Source organism: Peromyscus eremicus, chromosome 10 (assembly GCF_949786415.1).
Source record: "Peromyscus eremicus chromosome 10, PerEre_H2_v1, whole genome shotgun sequence".
In the NCBI taxonomy this organism is placed as follows: Eukaryota; Metazoa; Chordata; class Mammalia; order Rodentia; family Cricetidae; genus Peromyscus; species Peromyscus eremicus.
Window position 1 is genome coordinate 28365140 of NC_081426.1, and position 18298 is coordinate 28383437.

General features: G+C 41.0%; 1 protein-coding gene across 4 annotated transcripts in view; it reads right to left on the minus strand.

Moving 5' to 3' along the window:
* Positions 1-18298, minus strand: part of Poln (DNA polymerase nu) — a 148946-nt gene that overhangs the window by 96269 nt on the left and 34379 nt on the right. For all 4 annotated transcript variants that reach the window (XM_059275704.1, XM_059275703.1, XM_059275705.1 and 1 more), the window contains 4 exons: positions 13442-13599; positions 10842-10910; positions 8768-8828; positions 7990-8054 (listed from right to left, as the gene is read on the minus strand). In XM_059275704.1, coding sequence (XP_059131687.1) covers positions 7990-8054; positions 8768-8828; positions 10842-10910; positions 13442-13599 — 353 coding nt within the window. The remainder of the gene's footprint in view (positions 1-7989; positions 8055-8767; positions 8829-10841; positions 10911-13441; positions 13600-18298) is intronic.

Genomic DNA, 18298 nt, shown 5'->3' on the forward strand with positions numbered 1-18298 from the left:
TGATCACTCTGTGACACTCCAGACCATCAATAAAGTTTACTTTGAATGAGGGGGCAGAGCCAGTGACTAGCTGGCCAGAATTAGCCATAGAGAAACCAGCAATTTTTGAAAATCATTTAGAGTCCATAAATGATCTCTCTTGATTTGTACTTTTTTGTGACAGAATTTTCTGTAAACCTATCTTATATCCTAAATAATTAATAGAATCTCCTCTTTGTATTTTTTTCAGGAGCAATTTGTAATCCCCAACAAGGAAATTTTCTCTTTACCCCATTAAACATTTTTTCTAAAGTATCTGCATCTGAATCAGCCAGTACAATATCATCCATATAATGGTAAATTACAGATTGAGGAAACTGTTTACAAATTAGTTCTAATGGCTGTTGTACAAAATATTGACATAAGGTGGCGGCTATTTGACATTCCTTTTGGAAGAATTTTCCAATGGTACCTTTTAACAGGCTGGGAATGAGTTTAAGTAGACACTGTGAAGGCAAATTTTTCTCTATCCTGTTCTTGTAAAAAAGTAGTCTTTTAAATCAATTACTATAATAGACCATTTCTTGGGTAATAAAGAAGGCAAGGGAATTTCAGGCTTTAAAGAGCCCATTGGCTGAATCACCTTATTTATGGCTCTTAAATCTGTTAACATTTTCCGTTTTCCAGATTTCTTTTTAATGACAAATATAGGAGAATTCTAAGGACTGGTGGATTCTTAAATATGCTGAACATTTAGCTGCTCCTGAACTAGCCATTCTAGTGTCTGTAATTTTTCTGATGTCAAAGGCCATTGTTCCACCCACACAGGTTTGTCAGTTAACCATTTTAAAGGTAGGGCTGTTGGTATCTTTGAAAGACCAACAGCTGTTGTGTTTTGTTTATGTACAACTGAAACAGTCTGTGACTGTTCTTGATAATATCTTTTAACATTTCTTTCAGACGCATTCTTTATTTTATGGTTTATTTCAGAGATTGGAGAAATTTTAATGTGGTTTCCATTGCTGCAACAAATCACATCTCCATAAATTCATTGCTATGTTAGCCACCTATGGTTTCAATTTTCCTATCTGTCCTTCTGGCCCTATACATTTGACCCATCTTGCACTTCATTTTATCTGAGATAAAGTTCCAATCCCTAGGAGAACAATTACTTCCTGAAGAGGCCAATCTGGATGCCAAGATTTTGGTGAAATTATTGTTAATTCTGCACTTGTGTCTACCAAACCCTCAATTTCAATGCCATTTATTTGTATATATTAGCTTTGGTCAATGACCATTTGCCAAAATACTTGTCTCCTGGTCTCTCCTGAACTTTTTGTTATATCTATTGAAGCTGTTCTGTCTTTGTTTACATCAAAGCAGTGTGGTTTTTAACAACAGGTAATCAGTTTTTTAATTGCTCTGGGAATGAGTTTCTCTGATACTGACAGGGAATGATTGAACCAAATTTGATATTGGAGCCTGTGGGAGGCCCCTCAAAACCGATGGCAAAGGGTTACCTTGCCTGTCCCTTGTTGATCTGCATTCATTAGTCCAATGCTGGCCTTTGCCATACCTTCTGCATACTCCAGAAGTCTGGTGCCTTCTGTTTGGATTATCTCTAGAAAAAACATTGTTTCTAGGAACACCTTACCTACAATACCTATGGTGACATATTGTGTACACTAATAAAATTTGCCTGAAGATCAGAGAACAGAACAAGCCACCAGATTAAACATAGATGCCAGGCAGTGGTGGCATACACCTTTAATCCTAGCACTCAGGAGGCAGAGATCCATCTGGATCTCTGTGAGTTCAAAGCCACCCTGGACTACATGAGATTGATTCAGTCTAAGAGAGAAACAGAGCCAGGCAGTGGTGGCACACACCTTACTTGTGTGTTACATGCTTTTAATCCCAGCACTTGGGAATCACATGCCTTTAATGCCAGCACTATGAAGGAAGTAATATGGCTGGGTGGAGAAAGGTATATAAAACATGAGGAGACAGGAACTAAAGCTTTTTCAGGCTGAGGAATCCTAGAGGTAACAGGTGGTTGTGACTTGTACCTCTGTCTCTCTGATCTTTCAGCATTTACCCCAATATCAGGCTCTGGGTTTTTTATGAAAAGATCATTTAACATTCGTGTTACAAATACCTTTTCAAATGACGTTGTTTACCACAATTATATCATTTGACATTTTGATTTTTCTTGAAATTTTTAGAAATCACTTTTCCTATCCAAGTGTCATCATAAGTGTGAGATCCAATATCAGCTGTATTTTGGGTTCATTCATCTATGGGTGCTGATCTTCCCTTTAAGGGTATAATAACACTTTTGCATTGAGAATTAGCATTTTTAAAAGCCAAAGATTCAATTAATATTTGTCTAACTTCTGGATCTGATATCATTCTATTTACAGCTGAAGTCAATCTTTGTAAAAAAAAAAAAATCAATGAAGACTTCTTTTGGGCCTCATATAATTTTAGTAAATGACTCAGTCCTCTTTCCTGATTCTTTAACCCTGTCACAAGCATCCAAAGCAGCTATATGTCATGGAGCCAAAGTGTGATCATCAAATGTAAACTGTCTTTGCAAATCAGCATACTGATACATTTGAGAAGCTGGTCTTGGGAAATTTCAATACTTCTAGCCCTATTTTGTTGTTCTATAATCCTAGCTCCCTCTCTCCACCATGTTTTCCATTGTAATTGAGGACCAGATTCCAATATTGCTGTAGCTAAATCTTTCCAGTTTAATGGAATAATTCTGTTCTGAATTGCCCATAAATTTAACATCTGCTTCACAAAGGGTGAATGCATACCATATGAAATGACTGCTTCCTTAAACCTCTTCAAATCTAACATTTCAACAGGATCTCAGTTAACTTCTGCATAGCCTTGGGGGTACCTATCATCTGGCGGTCATTCTTATATGGTAAATGGATAAATTAAGGTTGTTTTTCTTTCTTTTTCACTTTTTTAAAATTTTTATTTGTTTATTGTGTATACAGTGTTCTGTCTGCACTTCTCCCTGCAGGCCAGAGGAGGGCACCAGATCTCATTACAGATGGTTGTGAGCCACCATGTGGTTGCTGGGAATTGAACTCAGGACCTCTGGAAGAGCAGGTAGTACTCTTAACCTCTGAGCCATCTCTCCAGCCCAAGGTTGGTTTTCTAATAACCTTGGGCCGCTCCTCTTCAGTTTCATAATGCAACAGTGCAGTAGGTTCTGCTCTAAATTCCTCTGTGTCTAAGTATTTTTCTTATTTTCATTGGTAGTATTTCTAAGGCTCGTACCTTATCAACACTAAGTTTTTCTAAGGCTTGTATCTTATCAATAGTAAGGCTTATAAGGCTTGTATTTTAATATAAGGCTTTCTAAGGCTTATATTTTAATCAGTCAAATTTTCATCTTTGGCACAGTTATTAAACCGCTTTTTTAAGGATAAAATATGAATTACCAAACTGATAGTAATTACAATTGGCATTATGTCAATCCTAGCTAAGTGGTTTATCCCCTCATTTATTTTTTCCATATGCAAGTCATCCATAGTAGCACTATACAGTCCTAACTCCCTGCATTGTGATATTCCCAAGTCTTAAAATGGGAAAGTTTTTTTTTTTTTTTTTGGTTTTTTCAAGACAGGGTTTTTCTGTGTAGCTTTGTGCCTTTCCTGGAACTCACTTGGTAGCCCAGGCTGGCCTCGAACTCACAGAGATCCGCCTGCCTCTGCCTCCCGAGTGCTGGGATTAAAGGCGTGCGCCACCACCACCCGGCGGGAAAGATTTTTTTAAATGTTATTTAACTCTCTCCTCAAGGACTTCCCAAGTGTCTTACCAAGCCTGCTGACTTCTCAGTTTGTCCTCAGCAACAGCACCATAAGCAGAGGGCTCGAGCCCCTCCTGTGATTTCCAAGCACAAACCTACTTTCTGGAGTCCTGTGAGTAACTCTTGGAGAGGCTCAGGCAGTGACTGTGGTGGTGCTGGCTGGCATGACTTCTCCATCTGTGTGGTCGTGCCACATGCTGGAGTGCCAAATGTAGTTTTTCTGTTAGCTTAGAGGCTGCACCTGAATCTACTGATATTTTAATAATCATCTGCAGTCTCATGGCCCCACAGTCAGTGCCCTGCAGGTCACTCAGGCCACAGCCTTGCAGGGCTTCCGGTCCCACAGCTTGGTTTATGAAGGTTTAAATTAAGTCTCTATCATTCTATTTACTAACAAAGACTTGGAAGTCAGATGTGGGGCTGAAAACCTGCTAGATCAGAGAAGCTGAGAAACAATCAGTTGACCATCCTTTTTGGCCAGAGACATTGCAAGAGACATGTCTCTTTCCTCATCCCAGAACCAAAAGGGAAGCTCAAACTCTAGTCCCTACCCTTTCCTTCCTGTGTGTCTTCTCTATCCAAATTGCTGGCTTCTCTATGGCTAATTCCGGTCAGCTAGTCGCTGGCTCCATTCCCTGATTCAAGGTAAACTTTATTGACAGTTTGGAGTGTCATAGTGCAATCAAAATATCCCACAACAATGGCCCACTGAAGACTATCCCCAATACACACACACACACACACACACACACACACACACACACACACACACACACAGTAGGTGCAATGCTTGTCCCCCCTACATGAGTGCATGTCTTAGTCACTGTTCTGTTGCTGTGAAGAGCATGGCCAAGGCATCTCTTACAAAAGAAAGCATTCAATGTGGCCTTTTTTTTGTTTGTTTGTTTTGTTTTGTTTTACAGGTTTTCTTGTGTAGCCCTGGCTGTCCTGAATTCACTCTGTAGATCAGGCTGGCCTGGAACTCAGAGATTTGCCTGCCTCTCTGCCTCCTAAGTGCTGGGACTAAAGGCTGTGCCATCATCACTTGGTTAGGAGTTCTACTCTTGAACCACAGGCCAAGCCATGAGACACTGGGCTTGGCCTGGGCTTCTGAAATCTCAAAGCCCACCTCCAGTGACACACTTCCTCCAACAAGGCCATAACTTCTAATCCTTCAAATCCTTTAAAATAGTTCTACTCCCTGTGACTAAGCATTTAAACATATGCCCCTATTGGGAGGACTTTTATTCAAACCACTACATTCCCCTCCATGGCTCCCATAGGCTTATAGCCATATCATAATGCAAAAATGCATTCAGTCCAACCTCAAAAGTCCCCATAGTCTATCATATCTCAACACTGTTTAAAAGTCCAAAATTCAAAGTCTCTAAGACACATGGAAATTTCTTTTTTTTTCCCTTTTTTTTTTTTTTTTTTTTTTTTGGTTTTTCGAGACAGGGTTTCTCTGTGTAGCTTTGGAACGTGTCCTGGATTTTGCTCTGTAGACCAGGCTGGCCTCAAACTCACAGAGATCCGCCTGGCTCTGCCTCCTGAGTTCTGGGATTAAAGGCATGCACCACCACCTCCTGGCTCATGGAAATTTCTTAACTGTAACCTCCTGTAAAATCAAAATAAAAAAGCAGATCACATACTACTGTTGTGCCCAGGTTGCAAGACCCCCAAGCAAGACCGCCACAGAGCCAATATCCGATGCAAGCACACAGAGGTTTTTAATAACAAAACAAGCAGGCTTGGTCCTTGTCCAGCATCCGACACAGTGGGTGGAGGAGAACGCCCCGAGCACTCATTAGAAGGGGTTTATATAGGAAAGGTTTACATGCAGCTTGGGATTGGACAAGGGGGCTGGGGGTGAGGTAGTTCTTTGAAGTTACTGGCTGAACTATAAGCATGAGGTTACTGATGGCTAACAGGATTCAGGGTATCTATAGAGACATTTTTTTTTACTCCCTATGTCCTACTTTTGTTGAACCCAGGATATATACATTCAAATTTATTGTTCCAGTCCTACTCTCTTATAAGTTCAATTTCTGGTCAGCAGAGCCCATTACTCTCCATATCTTGTTTTGCCAAGTCCAGGATACACAGATTTATTGTCCCAGCCTTGTAAGTTCAACTTGTGGTTACTTCTAAAACTGCTGGTCAGCAAATACCTTTGGAGGAGAGGAGGGGGAAGCGTCTCTCAAGATGGCTACTGATTTTTCCCTTTCACCACCAATATACAATGGCACAAAATATACATTAGCATTCCAAGAGGGAGGAAAAGGAGCATAGTGAGGAAATACTGGACTAGAGCAAGACTGAAAACCAGCAGGACAAACTCCAAATTCTGCATCTTCATGTCTGACATCAAAGTGCTCTTCAGATCTACAACTCCTTTTAGCTTTGTTGACTACAACATACTTCTCTCTCTTGGGCTGGTTCCACACTCACTCTGTAACTCACTTTGGCTGGTATCCCATGACTCTGGCATCTCCAACATCTTGTGGTCTCTAACACAATCCAGGCTTCATCTTCACAGCTTCAAGTAATGGCCTATATGAAGGCACACTCCCTGAAACATGTCTGGCCTCAATGGCTCTCCTTAGCTATGGATGGAGATTCTACAACCCCTTCTTGTATCCTTGATTGTAAAGCCAGAAACACATGGCTGTTTCTAAAGTTGCCAAGTTCTGCTGCTTGCTGGGGCTGGAACTTTGCCCCCTTGCTCATTTACATTTGCATCAGCTTTCTGATGTTGATGGTTTCCTTTACAGCTTAAGCTTTTCTTTAATTCCTGTTTATAAGTTGGAAGTTTAGCTGTATAGGGTCTTGCCCTGAGGTCACCATTCCCTTATTTCATTTAGCATCAGGCTTTTCTTAAGCTTTTTTAACTCCTTGGTGGCACATGCCTTTAATCCCAGCACTTGGGAGGCAGGGGTAGGCAGATCTCTGTGAGTTCAAGGCCAGCTTACTCTACAAAGTAAGTTCCAGGATAGCCAGGACTTTTATACAGAGAAACCCTGTCCCGAAAAACCAAAAAAAAAAAAAAAAAAAAAGGATTACTAATAACCACATGATACAGTGTCAATACTAGATTGTCTTGAATTCTTTTCTGCCAATGCCAATAATCCAAAACACTTCAATTTAGCCTCAGACAGATTTTTAGGGCAAGAGCAAAAAGCAGCCACATTCTTTACCAAAATATCACAAGAATGATTTCTAGGCTACTTGCTAATATTCTTCCCCTCTAAAACCTGGAGCTCAGCTGTTAAAATTTGCATCGCTCTCACCACTACTATATCCTATGCTCCTACTAGAAGGGCCCAGTAAACCCTACTTCAAATGTTCAACCACTTTTCTAGTCCAAAGTCTTCCATATTCCTCCAAACAAACAGCATGGTCAGCCTGTCACACAATACTCAAGTCCCTGGCACTAACTTCTGTCTTAGTCACTGTTATATTGCTGTGAAGAGACACCATGAGCAAGGCAAATCTTTTTTTTTTAATATTTATTTATTTATTATGTATATAGTATTCTGCCTGCATATGTCCTTGCAGGCCAGCAGAGGGCACCAGATCCATTATGGGTGGTTGTAAGACACCACGTGGTTGCTGGGGATTGAACTCAGGACCTCTGGAAGAGCAGTCAGTGCTCTTAACCTCTGAGCCATTTCTCCAGCAAATCTTATATAAGAAAGCATTTAATTGGGGGCTTGCTTACAGTTTCAGAGGTTAGACCATTATTATCATGGTGAGGAGCATGGTGGCACACAGGCAGACATGGTGCTGGAGAAGTAGCTGAGAGTTCTACATCCTGATCCATAGGCCAAGAGAGACACTGGGCTTGGCATGGGCTTTTGAAACTTCAAAGCCAACCCCTAGTGACACACTTCCTCTAACAAGGCCACACTTCCTAATCCTTCTAATCTTTTCCAATAGTGCCATTTCCTGGTAACTAAACTTCAAATATGTAAGCCTATTGGGGTTATTCTTATTCAAACTACTACAGTGTAATAGATGTCAATGGGCTGCAAACCCTTCAACACATGGTCTTCCCCTCAAGGAGTCCAGGAGAAGGATGAACAGTATTAACAATACTCTAGGGCCAATAGGGAAGGGAAGAAAATCAGAATCTAAGGAGAGCAATAACAATTACAGATTCTGAAATAATAGCTTACCCCAAGGAGTGCCGAAGTCCTTTCCATTTCTTCTTTGTCAACCGGAATCTTATGGTTTTCCATCACTGTGAGTCAAAATCAAAAGCAGATCATATTTTCATTGCATTAATCAATCCTTTTCAGTAGACTGAGGAGCACCACTCACTAATGACCTAATGATAGCAATGTTCATTTACTCAGGCCCCATTGTAAGTCAATCTCTGTTTTGTTAGGAAACAGAAGCAATGAAAGAACTGGCCTGCTGGGGAATACAGTCTAGTGACAGAGCACTTGCCCAGGACAAGCCAGGTCCTGGGTTTAGTCCAGAGGTGGGAAGGATGTGGGATTGCACTGGGTCCAGCCTGGCCCTTTGCATACTATGAGTGGAGAGTCATTCCTGGCCCTGAAGCAGGACCTAGTCAGAGGCAAAAATGGGCAAAATCCCTGGAGAGTGCTTAAAGGGAGGGTCTCAAGTGCTAGGAGAGAAGAGCTGGAGCAGAGAACTGGAGGATTAGCCTGAAGTTGAGATAACACAGGTGGGTAAATGTCAATGAGACCTCCTTCTGGCTAGACAGAAAAGGAGAGGGTTTCCATGGCTAGATGCCAGGCCTTCAAGTCCTTCTATACCAGGAGGTGATGTAGCCCATATCCTCTTGTTGCAGAAGAGAAAATCATGTGATAGCAACCTCTTTGGATGAAACACAGTACCCACTCTATCATAGATTAGAGAAGATTCATTCCTAAACAATGTAAAGATTCTCTAGAAAGTTAACTATACTTTGTTTTTATGGTAACTCACCTGCCAAAATTGGTATCAAAGGAAGTTCCAAAGTACAAAATAGTTGCCATAAGCCATAATCCTGTTTCATGAAAGAAATAATATCAATATGGCTTTGAATTATTATCTGCATTTTGTTGAAAAGCTACTTGACTTTGTTGTGTAAGGATTAAAGTGGCCCCTGTCTGAAGTGGTTCCTCCTACTAGCTTCATACTTTTTTAAATTTTATTTATTTTTATTTTATGTGCATTGGTGTTTTGCCTGCAAGTAGGTCTGTGTAAGAATGTTGGATTCCATAGAATTGGAGTTACAGACAGTTGTGAGCCACCGTGTGGGTGCTGGGAATTGAACCCGAGCCCTCTGAAAGAGCAGCAAGTGCTCTTAACTGCCAAGCCACCTCTCCAGCCTCTTCATTCTTTTTAATAAAATTCTTATTTCTTTTACAGAGAATATTTTACTACTATCTGAATATCTGGTAGAGATATTCTGAAATTTCACAAGATCTTTGCTTTCTTACTTTGAGGAGGAGTATTTGCATGATTTTACTCTTCCATTTTAACTACAGAATGGTTCACTGAACTCCAATCATTTTACCTATTCTTCATCAATCTTGGATTGGCTCTACAGACTAGGCAGGAGTGTTGGAATCTTTATATTAGGCCACCTGTTTTAAGAGCATGAAATCCTTCCTCTTTTATTCATATCACTTTCAATGTTATTTATTTATTTATAGACCCCTATTTATACACAGGGTGTCAGGTAGTCCAGTCTGGACTTAAACTCTCTATGTAGATAAGGCTGCCCTTGAACTTCTAACTGCCTCCACTTCCTAAGTGCTGGGATACAGGCCATGTCCATCACATGTGATTTTCCATGACGCTTATTGGAGTTTTTCTTATATTCATTCTTTTCTGCTGTTATCTAAGAGTGCTGGGCCTCACTTTCTAGTTTTCCTCAATTTCTCTGTCTGTTCCTGCACCCTAAGGTAGACTGATCCTGTCTAGGACACATCACCTGAGCTCCTCCTCAACCTTCAGACAGTTTTCCTGTTTGGGTATATGTCCCAGGGCAGGAGAAGAGAGAAGCAGCTTGCATTAGAGCCCAGGAATGGAAAAGTCTCCAGCTATAGCCTGTCCTTGGAAGCATCTTATCTTTCCAGTCTCTGTGGTGATATATTATGTACCCTAATTAAATTTACCTGAAGATCAGAGAACAGAACAAGCCACCAGATTAAATATAGAGGCCAGGCAGTGGTGGCACACACCTTTAATCCTAGCACTCGGGAGGCAGAGATCTGTCTGGATCTCTGAGTTTAAAGCCACCCTGGACTATATGAGATTGATTCAGTCTGGGAGAGAAAACAGAGCCAGGCAGTGGTGACACACACCTTTAATCCCAGTACTGGGAAGCACACACACCTTTAATCCCAGGAAGTGATGGCTGGGTGGAGAAAGGTATACAAGGTGTGAGGAGACAGGAACTACAGGCTTTTCAGCAGAAGCATCCCTTTCAGCTAGAGGCTTTTTCAGCTGAAGCCTTTTCGGCTGAGGAAGCTCATTAGGCTAGAGGCCTATCGGCTGAGACTTTTTCATGCTGAGGAGCTGGTGAGGTAAGAGGTGATGGCTGTGGCTTGCTCTGCTTCTCTGACCTTTCAGCTTTCACCCCAATATCTGGCCCCGGGGTTTTTATTAAAAGACGCATCAACATTCAAACAAGTCTCCTTCCCTTTGCCTCAGGACATAGTCTCTTTTCCTTCAGTTCTTCTCAGTTGTTCTTCCATTGGCTGCAGCTTCCCATTAAAAATCTAACTGAAATAAGTTGGGTCATTTGGTTGCTAACCAAAGCAAACCCTTGGTATCAGAAACACTAGTTAATTGTGAGGCTTTGCAACAATTATTTTCAATATACAGAACACATTTCAAAACTGCAGGCATTATCTTTTTAGTCTTTCCTTTTCTGAGTGAGGCACAGATTAATTTGGCTTTAGGAAAACATCTCACTTCATATTCAAAACACTAAGTGTGAGTGTGAGTATGGGTAAAAATGAAAATATAGGCTTTTATAGCCGGAAATTACAGTATAAAAATGCCTTGCCTTCAACTTGGAACAGAGATCCATCGTGAGGTCGTAGAGTATCCTCAGGTTCACACACACATTCTGACTCTTTAAAATAAATACATTAAAATTCAGATGAACTTGGCAGCAATTCTCATCATAGTCTGGGAACTGATATCACTTACAAAAGTGTTTCTAGTGACATGGTAAGATGCTCCTGACAAGGCCCCTAAGAGAAAAGTACCTCCATTGTGCAATTCAGACTGTCCACAGGGAGACACTTCCTCAGCCCAGCATTTTGTGCCTTCATTGTGCAGATAGAACACCAGAGCTCTCAATTCCAGGTGCAATGATTAAATGATTGATAGAGACAGAACAAGGATTCTCAGATCCCACAGTCTCTCCTCTCTGCTCTGTCACACAGCAACCACTTGATGGGTGCTACATTCCACACTAACCTATCCATTAACACTCTAGGACAGGTCAACTGAAAAGCCACAAACACGTTCAAAGGACAGAGAGGGGAGGTTGGATAAGAGGCAGCCCCTCAACAGTCTGTGTCCTTCCTAACAGGGATCTTCACGATCTTCTACTCAACATCCCACTCTGCCAAAGAACCCCAAACTCTGGACTGCTCAGATTTATCTCTGCTAAATCCTCACATTAGAAGAAATTCAAAATATGTGACTGCTAGTTAGATATATGCTAGCATGCTTCTTCAGTCATTTCCTGATCTTGGCTTGAAGAAGCCTAACAACATTGGTGGAGCAATGCCAGTATCAATCCCTGTTTGACAAGACTTCTGTTACCTCACTTCTGCCCAATCAGGAGTTCAACCCCCATTTGAATCTGGAATTCCCCTACTTCCATCCTTTACTCCTTAAAAACCCTGCAATAACTAAGCTCAATGCTCTCCCTAATCCAACACTGTGTCAGAATGGACAGAGAGCCCAAGCTCGAGCTTGCAATAAAGGTTCTTTGCTTTTGAATATTAACTCAGACTCCAGGTAATCTCTGGGAGGCTCATGATGCAGGCACAACAGGCTCTCCCATGAACAATTCAGGAGATATGAGGCAGAAGACCACATTTATGCCACCACCTAGAACAATGCCACATGGCTTTCTGCAGCTTTTTCAACTCCAAAGTGATTACAAGCTTCCACTTTGAACCATTCTAAGACAGGCCTGTTCCTTGGCATGACACAGCCCCCTGACAGCCCTAGGAACCTGGATCCCAAAGCCTCCTTTCTCCTTCCCAAACTGCCCTGTTGTCCCCTCTAAGAAGCTAATTTTCTAGGAGGCCTTGCCGTCCCCATGCCATTCCTTCTATCTGAGCTCCCTTCCATTCTGAGCAACTCAAATCACCTCTTCAGAGTGATACAGAAGCAGATCCCATAGACTAAAGGCCCAACTTCAACCTCTTAACTCTCATGCACTGCAAGGCTCTACATAGCCACATCTTGCCAATAACCATGATTGGAATTGCACTTGAAGCTGCCTCTTATCCTCATGAGGCAAGGACAAGGGACCTGAGGAACAGAGAACAGGAGACTTGGAGCTGGCTCAACAGCATCACTAAGCATCTGGGCCAGCCTGCATTAGAGGAACACACCCTCTATAGCTGATTTTCATTACATGCAGCCATCTTACCCCTGAATCATATGTGGGAATGGTAAGAAGAAACTAGACTTAGTCATAAATCCCAAATGAACAATGGCATCAATTACACCCTGGATAAGATGAGTGAATAGTAGCATTGCACATATAGTATAACTATATGTGAACTGGGACAGGTGGACAATTTCTTGTAGTTATATCAGCTTCTGTTTGGAGAATCTTTGCCTGGTAGATTAGGACTAGAGAGGGAAGAGGGATACAAGTTCTAAAACTGAATCTTGGCTCCTATATTGCCACTGTCCCCAGGCTGCCAGAACCACAGGTTCCTATTCTTGTAAGAATTATATCTTCTCTGATTCTGCAATCTATTTCATGACCTTCTGGTATACCTCTTTTTAAATTCAAGGATACAGTGTTTCTGGTATTTAGAGTCTATCTCTATGGGACACAAATACTCTACATATGGTAGTTAAGAAGATGAAGGGCAGAGTGTGCAGGCTCTCACATCTGCTATGCCTTTGGCCATCTGAATGCTCACCTGCAGTGTTCCACCATGTGGCTGAGTGGAGGGTTCTGGCCATGACCACACTGCTCCCCTACACCTCTCCTTCAGGATAGGTAGCTCCTGAAGACCAGGGGCAGCCCCAGCATAAGAGGGCTGGGAAAAACTCACCTCGTCCTCTCCATGTAGACTGAGGTGGCTGTCATAGGAAGTCAGTCAACAAGAACATGTCACCAGTGCTAAAGAGTTACAAAAGGACAGTTCTCTGCTCACAGAGGAGGTGCTACTGACACTGGAGAATTCATAGAAAAATTACACTGTAAATGAGACTTCCCAGGATATCTTCTTCTGACTTTATTCATTGACCTCTACCAGAAACACTTCAGCCAAAAGGATGTGGATGGGACAAATGAAATGAAAACGGGTGCTAGCAATATTCTTGTTACTATTAGATTATCTATGAAGTAGAAAAAGTCAGGGTTGTATTAAGGTAGATAGAACCTCATCTTAAACATCTTACCACAATATTTCTTGCGGTATCACCACATGTACTACTTGGGTTGACTATGATGGACTTTTCTAGGTGTTTTGCCACTAAATCTTCAAATGAAGGTGCAGTGTCACTAGGATCTATGAGCCATGCAGCAACTCTGGGATCTAGTCCTACAAAACCTGCAACTGTAGAGGAAAAGGTCACTTAGTATTCCCTCAAATCACAAACAATTGTTGTTTTCCAAATATGAAACACAAATGACTGAGAAACAAAGAAATGTTCAACATCCTTAGCCACTAGGGAAAGGAAAATTAAAAACGCTTTGAGATTTCATCTTATCCCAGTCAGAATGTCCAACATCAATAAAACAAACAAGAGCACAGCTGGCAAGGATGATGGCAAAGGAGAACACCAAATCATTGCTGTGGGAATACAAATTGGTACAGTCACTGTGGAAATAAGTGTGAAGTTTTTTCAGGAAGCTGGGAATAGATCTACCTCAAGGTCCAGCTATATCACTCTTGGGCATATACCCAAAGGACTCACATTTTACTACAGAAATACTTGCTTAATCATGTTCATTGCTGCTCTATTCATAATTGCCAGAAATTGTTCATTAATTGATAGATAATGAAAATGCAGTATATTTACACAATGGAATATTACTTAGCTGTTAAGAAAAAATGAATTTTTTTCTGCAGGTAAATGGATGGAGCTAGAGAAAAAAATCCTGAGTGAGATAACCTAGACCCAAAATAGACAACTATTACATGTTTTCTCTTATATGTAGATATTAAGCTTTTAAGCCTTTGATATGTGTGCTAAAATTTAAATAACCACAGAAGTTAGGTATCTAATAAGGGACCAGGGGGATGGAGATGATCTTCCAAGTAAGGGAAAATAGAATACAGTGTTATGGGGAGACAGAGGGGAACTAGAATAGAAGGATTAAAAAGGAAGGAGAATGGGAGATCAGGGTAAAGGAGGAAATATGAGAGAGACAAGTAACACTAAAGGCCTTTGAAAAGCCACAGGGAAACCTACTACTATAGAAGCTTTCTAATATATACATACAAGAAAAGAATCTAAATAGAATCATCATAATGGGGTAGACAATGTTCCAACTAGATTTTTTTTTTTCAAGACTGGGTTTCTCTGTGGAACAGCCCTAGCTGCCCTGGAATTCGCTTTGTAGGCCAGGCTGGCCTTGAACTCACAGAAATCCATCCTGCCTAGCCTCCCAAGTACTGGGATTAAAGGCATGCACCACCGTTGTCCAGCCCAAACAGATTTCTTATGTCACCAAGTAAAATTTCCAGTGCTAGGAATGGGTAACATATTTTTGAGTTGTTGGTCAAAGCAGTCCCATGGAACCTCCCAAACATCATAGGCTATTGTCAAGGCTGTTGATTGCTTTCCACAATGAGATGGTAAGGCCCTATTGTTGAAGACAACATTTATTTATGTTACTGAACATGGAGAAGTCAAGTTGGTGGCAAACTAGAAGCTTAACCTCTACTGTATTCATGGTACTGGAAGGTATTCTGTACTCTACCAAAGGATAAAGGCAATCATCAATATCACCCAACTACAAACACTGTTACCTACAACAGTGACATGCCTATAAGGTTTTCTGTTTTGGTTTGTTTTGTTTGTTTTTGTTTTTCAAAACAGTTTCTCTGTGTAGTCTTAGCTGTCCTGAAACTCACTCTGTAGACCAGGCTGGCCTTGAACTCACAGAGACTTGCCTGCCTCTGCTTCCCAAGTGCTGGAATTAAAGGCGTGTACCACTACCGCCCAACAACCTGCCTATAAGCTATTCTGGTACAACAGTGGCACAAAAGTTATGAGAGTAACCAACCACTTTTTGATTGGATTTAAGGCCCAGTCCATGAGATGGAATCCATACCTGACACTACTAAAGTGCTAACAACCTGAAACTAGATAGGACATTGGCCTGGCGGGAAACTTATTATTCTGCTAAAGGAACTTGGCAATAAAATGACTCCTAATATTGGTATAACCATAGATCACTGTCTCACTAAACACTAATCAGAGAAGCATCTTCATGCAATAGATAAGAATTGACAGAGAGACCCACAATTAGACAATGTGCAAAGAGTGAGAGATTTTGGAGCACCCAATCCTAAATGGGACATCTTCATCAAGCCCCTCCCCTCAGGGCTCAAGAATCTGTGTGTAAGAGGAAGCAGAAAGACTATCAAAACCAGAGGTGAGGAATGATTCCAAGAAAACTGTGTTATAGATACAACTGGACTTATGCACACATGAACTCAGAGACTGTGGCAGTATGCATAGGGCCTGCACAGGTTCAATCCAGACAGTATCCTACCACTGAGAGGGGGAAGTGGGCACAGGGCCCCATCCTAACCAAGAAGCTATCTGCAACTGATATCTGCTGGCAAAGGGTGAATCAGTTTTCTACAATGGAGTGTCACTGGGTATATCAACCACATTCTAGGACAAGCCTCATGGGTAGGAGTAGTGGGCCAATAAAAAACCTATAGGGTTTTTTTTGTGGACTTTTTGTTTCAATTTGTTTTGCAATTTTTTAATAATGGTTTTTTTAAAAACTTGTTTATTTTTATTTTGTATGCAATGGTGTCTTGCCTATATGTATGTCTGTGTGAGGGTGTTGTATCTCCTGGAACTGGAGTTTCAGACAGCTGTGAGCAGCCATGCAGATGCTGGGAATTGAACCTGGGTCCTCTGGAAGAGCAGGCAGTATTCTTGACCTCTGAGCCATCTCTCCAGACCCCGCAATTTTTTAATCTGATAGGTTTTTGTTTATTTGTTTTGATTTTCATTTCTGTGGTTTTGTGAGATTTTTTTGAAAGAAGAGGTGAGGAAAGATCTGGGAGGAGTTAGGGAAAGAAAACATAATCAAAATATATTATATAAAGAAGTCAAATAAAAAGAAACAACTCCCCTGAAAGATGAATTTTCCAATGACTAATAATTTTTGCTATCCTCTCAAACTACAGAACTAAGTACCCCTAAATGACTATTATTTCTCAAGAATTTCTTTTTTTAAAAAAATGTAGTAAGTTAGTATGACAAGTTTTGTGCTTTGTAATGAGCAGACAAAAATAGTCACACTTAACTGCATATATAAAGTGTGTTAATATAACATATGTTCTAAATAATCACTTGGTTATTGTCATAAAGTCTTGATTTAAGTGATTTCTCCAGTCATTGTCAAATTTCTGAGCTAGTGGCCTGTCAGGTCTATCTTACCACAGCGCACAAGACTTTGTGAACACAAGAAAAAAAAGAATTTCTTTTTTTCTTTTTTGTGTGTATCTGCATGTGTGGTCTGTGTGTGCCGTGCAAGTGTGTATATGATGTGTGTGTGTGTGTGTGTGTGTGTGCATGTGCATGTGCATGTGCAAGTGCATGCATGTAGATCCTGTGGCTGATGTCAGGAGTCTTCCCCAGGCATTCTCCATCTTATTTATTGAGACAAGGTATCTCAGTTGAACCCATAGTTCCTCAGTATGGCTCTCTAGCTAGCCAGCTTGTTGTAGAGATCCTGTCTCCATCCTCTGAGTGTACTAGAATGGTAGACATACCATCACACCTATCAACATTTACACGGGGACTCTGGATCAGAACTTCAGTCCTCACACTTCCACAGTAAGCACTTTATCTACCGAGCTGTCTCTCCAGTCCTCTTCAAGAATATCTACCTTGTGGGAAGGTGGCTCGATACACCCAGGTCCTACATGGCTGGTTGATATGGGCATCACATCAAAGAAATAGAATCCAAATAGCTGAGAAAGGATAGGGAGTCCAAGCTCACTTGGAACATGAATCTTAATGAAGTCAGAATCCTGGGTTCAGGTCCCTGTTTTTCTCTCCCCACAACTGTTCTCTCCCAATTTGGGCTTTTCAGCCATTATAGGTGATAAAGCTTCTCTTCCACTTTCTCCCCTGTCTCTTGTCTCCCAGACCACTCATAATGCTTCACTATGGTCTCAGAATCATGCCTCCTGAGTCAAGGAATAGGGTAGGAGCTACCTGAGCTCACACAGTATCCTGTCACTGTGTCAGAGTAAGCAGGCAGTGTAGGCCAGGCAGTACAGTATTCCCTGACATAAGATAGTCCCACAAGACAACTAAAAACAAAAAGGCACTGACCTTTAAATAAAACTATAATCTTGGATCACATCACATTAAATGTCAGATTTCCTGGCATCCTTAAGTTATTATACTAGTCAGAGAGATTTATATTTATCACAGCAGCCAGTGTCAAGACTTCTCCATATTATGGCCAAGACAACCGATGTAGGCATATTTGGAACTTTCATTTTGGATGCTTGTGCCCCCAGGACAGCAATGTTTGACTTCACATGACACTGTCTGGTAACACTGACTGATCTCTGATGTTCCAAAGGTAAGAGTTCTACAGAAAGATCTTTTGAAAGGACCTTGGGAAATTGGACAGTACCAAATGTTCTGGATGCTGATCCTTGTAAATGTTTGTAACTGACAAACAGAAGCCTGCCAGGACAAATTACTATTTTTAGTTTTTTAGGTCTGTCCATAGAATTCTCCATAGTGGCCATACAGATTTGCCTTCTCTGCTCTTCACCATTTATTTCAACCTAATAGGTATGTTTTGTTCTGGCACACATATCTTTGATGGTTTATAAAGTTGACCTTTCTTGACTTGAGGAACTTTGAGCTGCGATATACACAACCCTGGGCATTTCCTGCCCTGCACTCAGCCATTTCCCAAGGAACCTGTTATTGTAGTAATGTACATACATAAGTATATCTTATTTAAATATTACTAAAACTTAACATAAGTAAGTAGTAAAGCCAACCCACATGTTCATCATAACCATAGTTTAAAAGTGT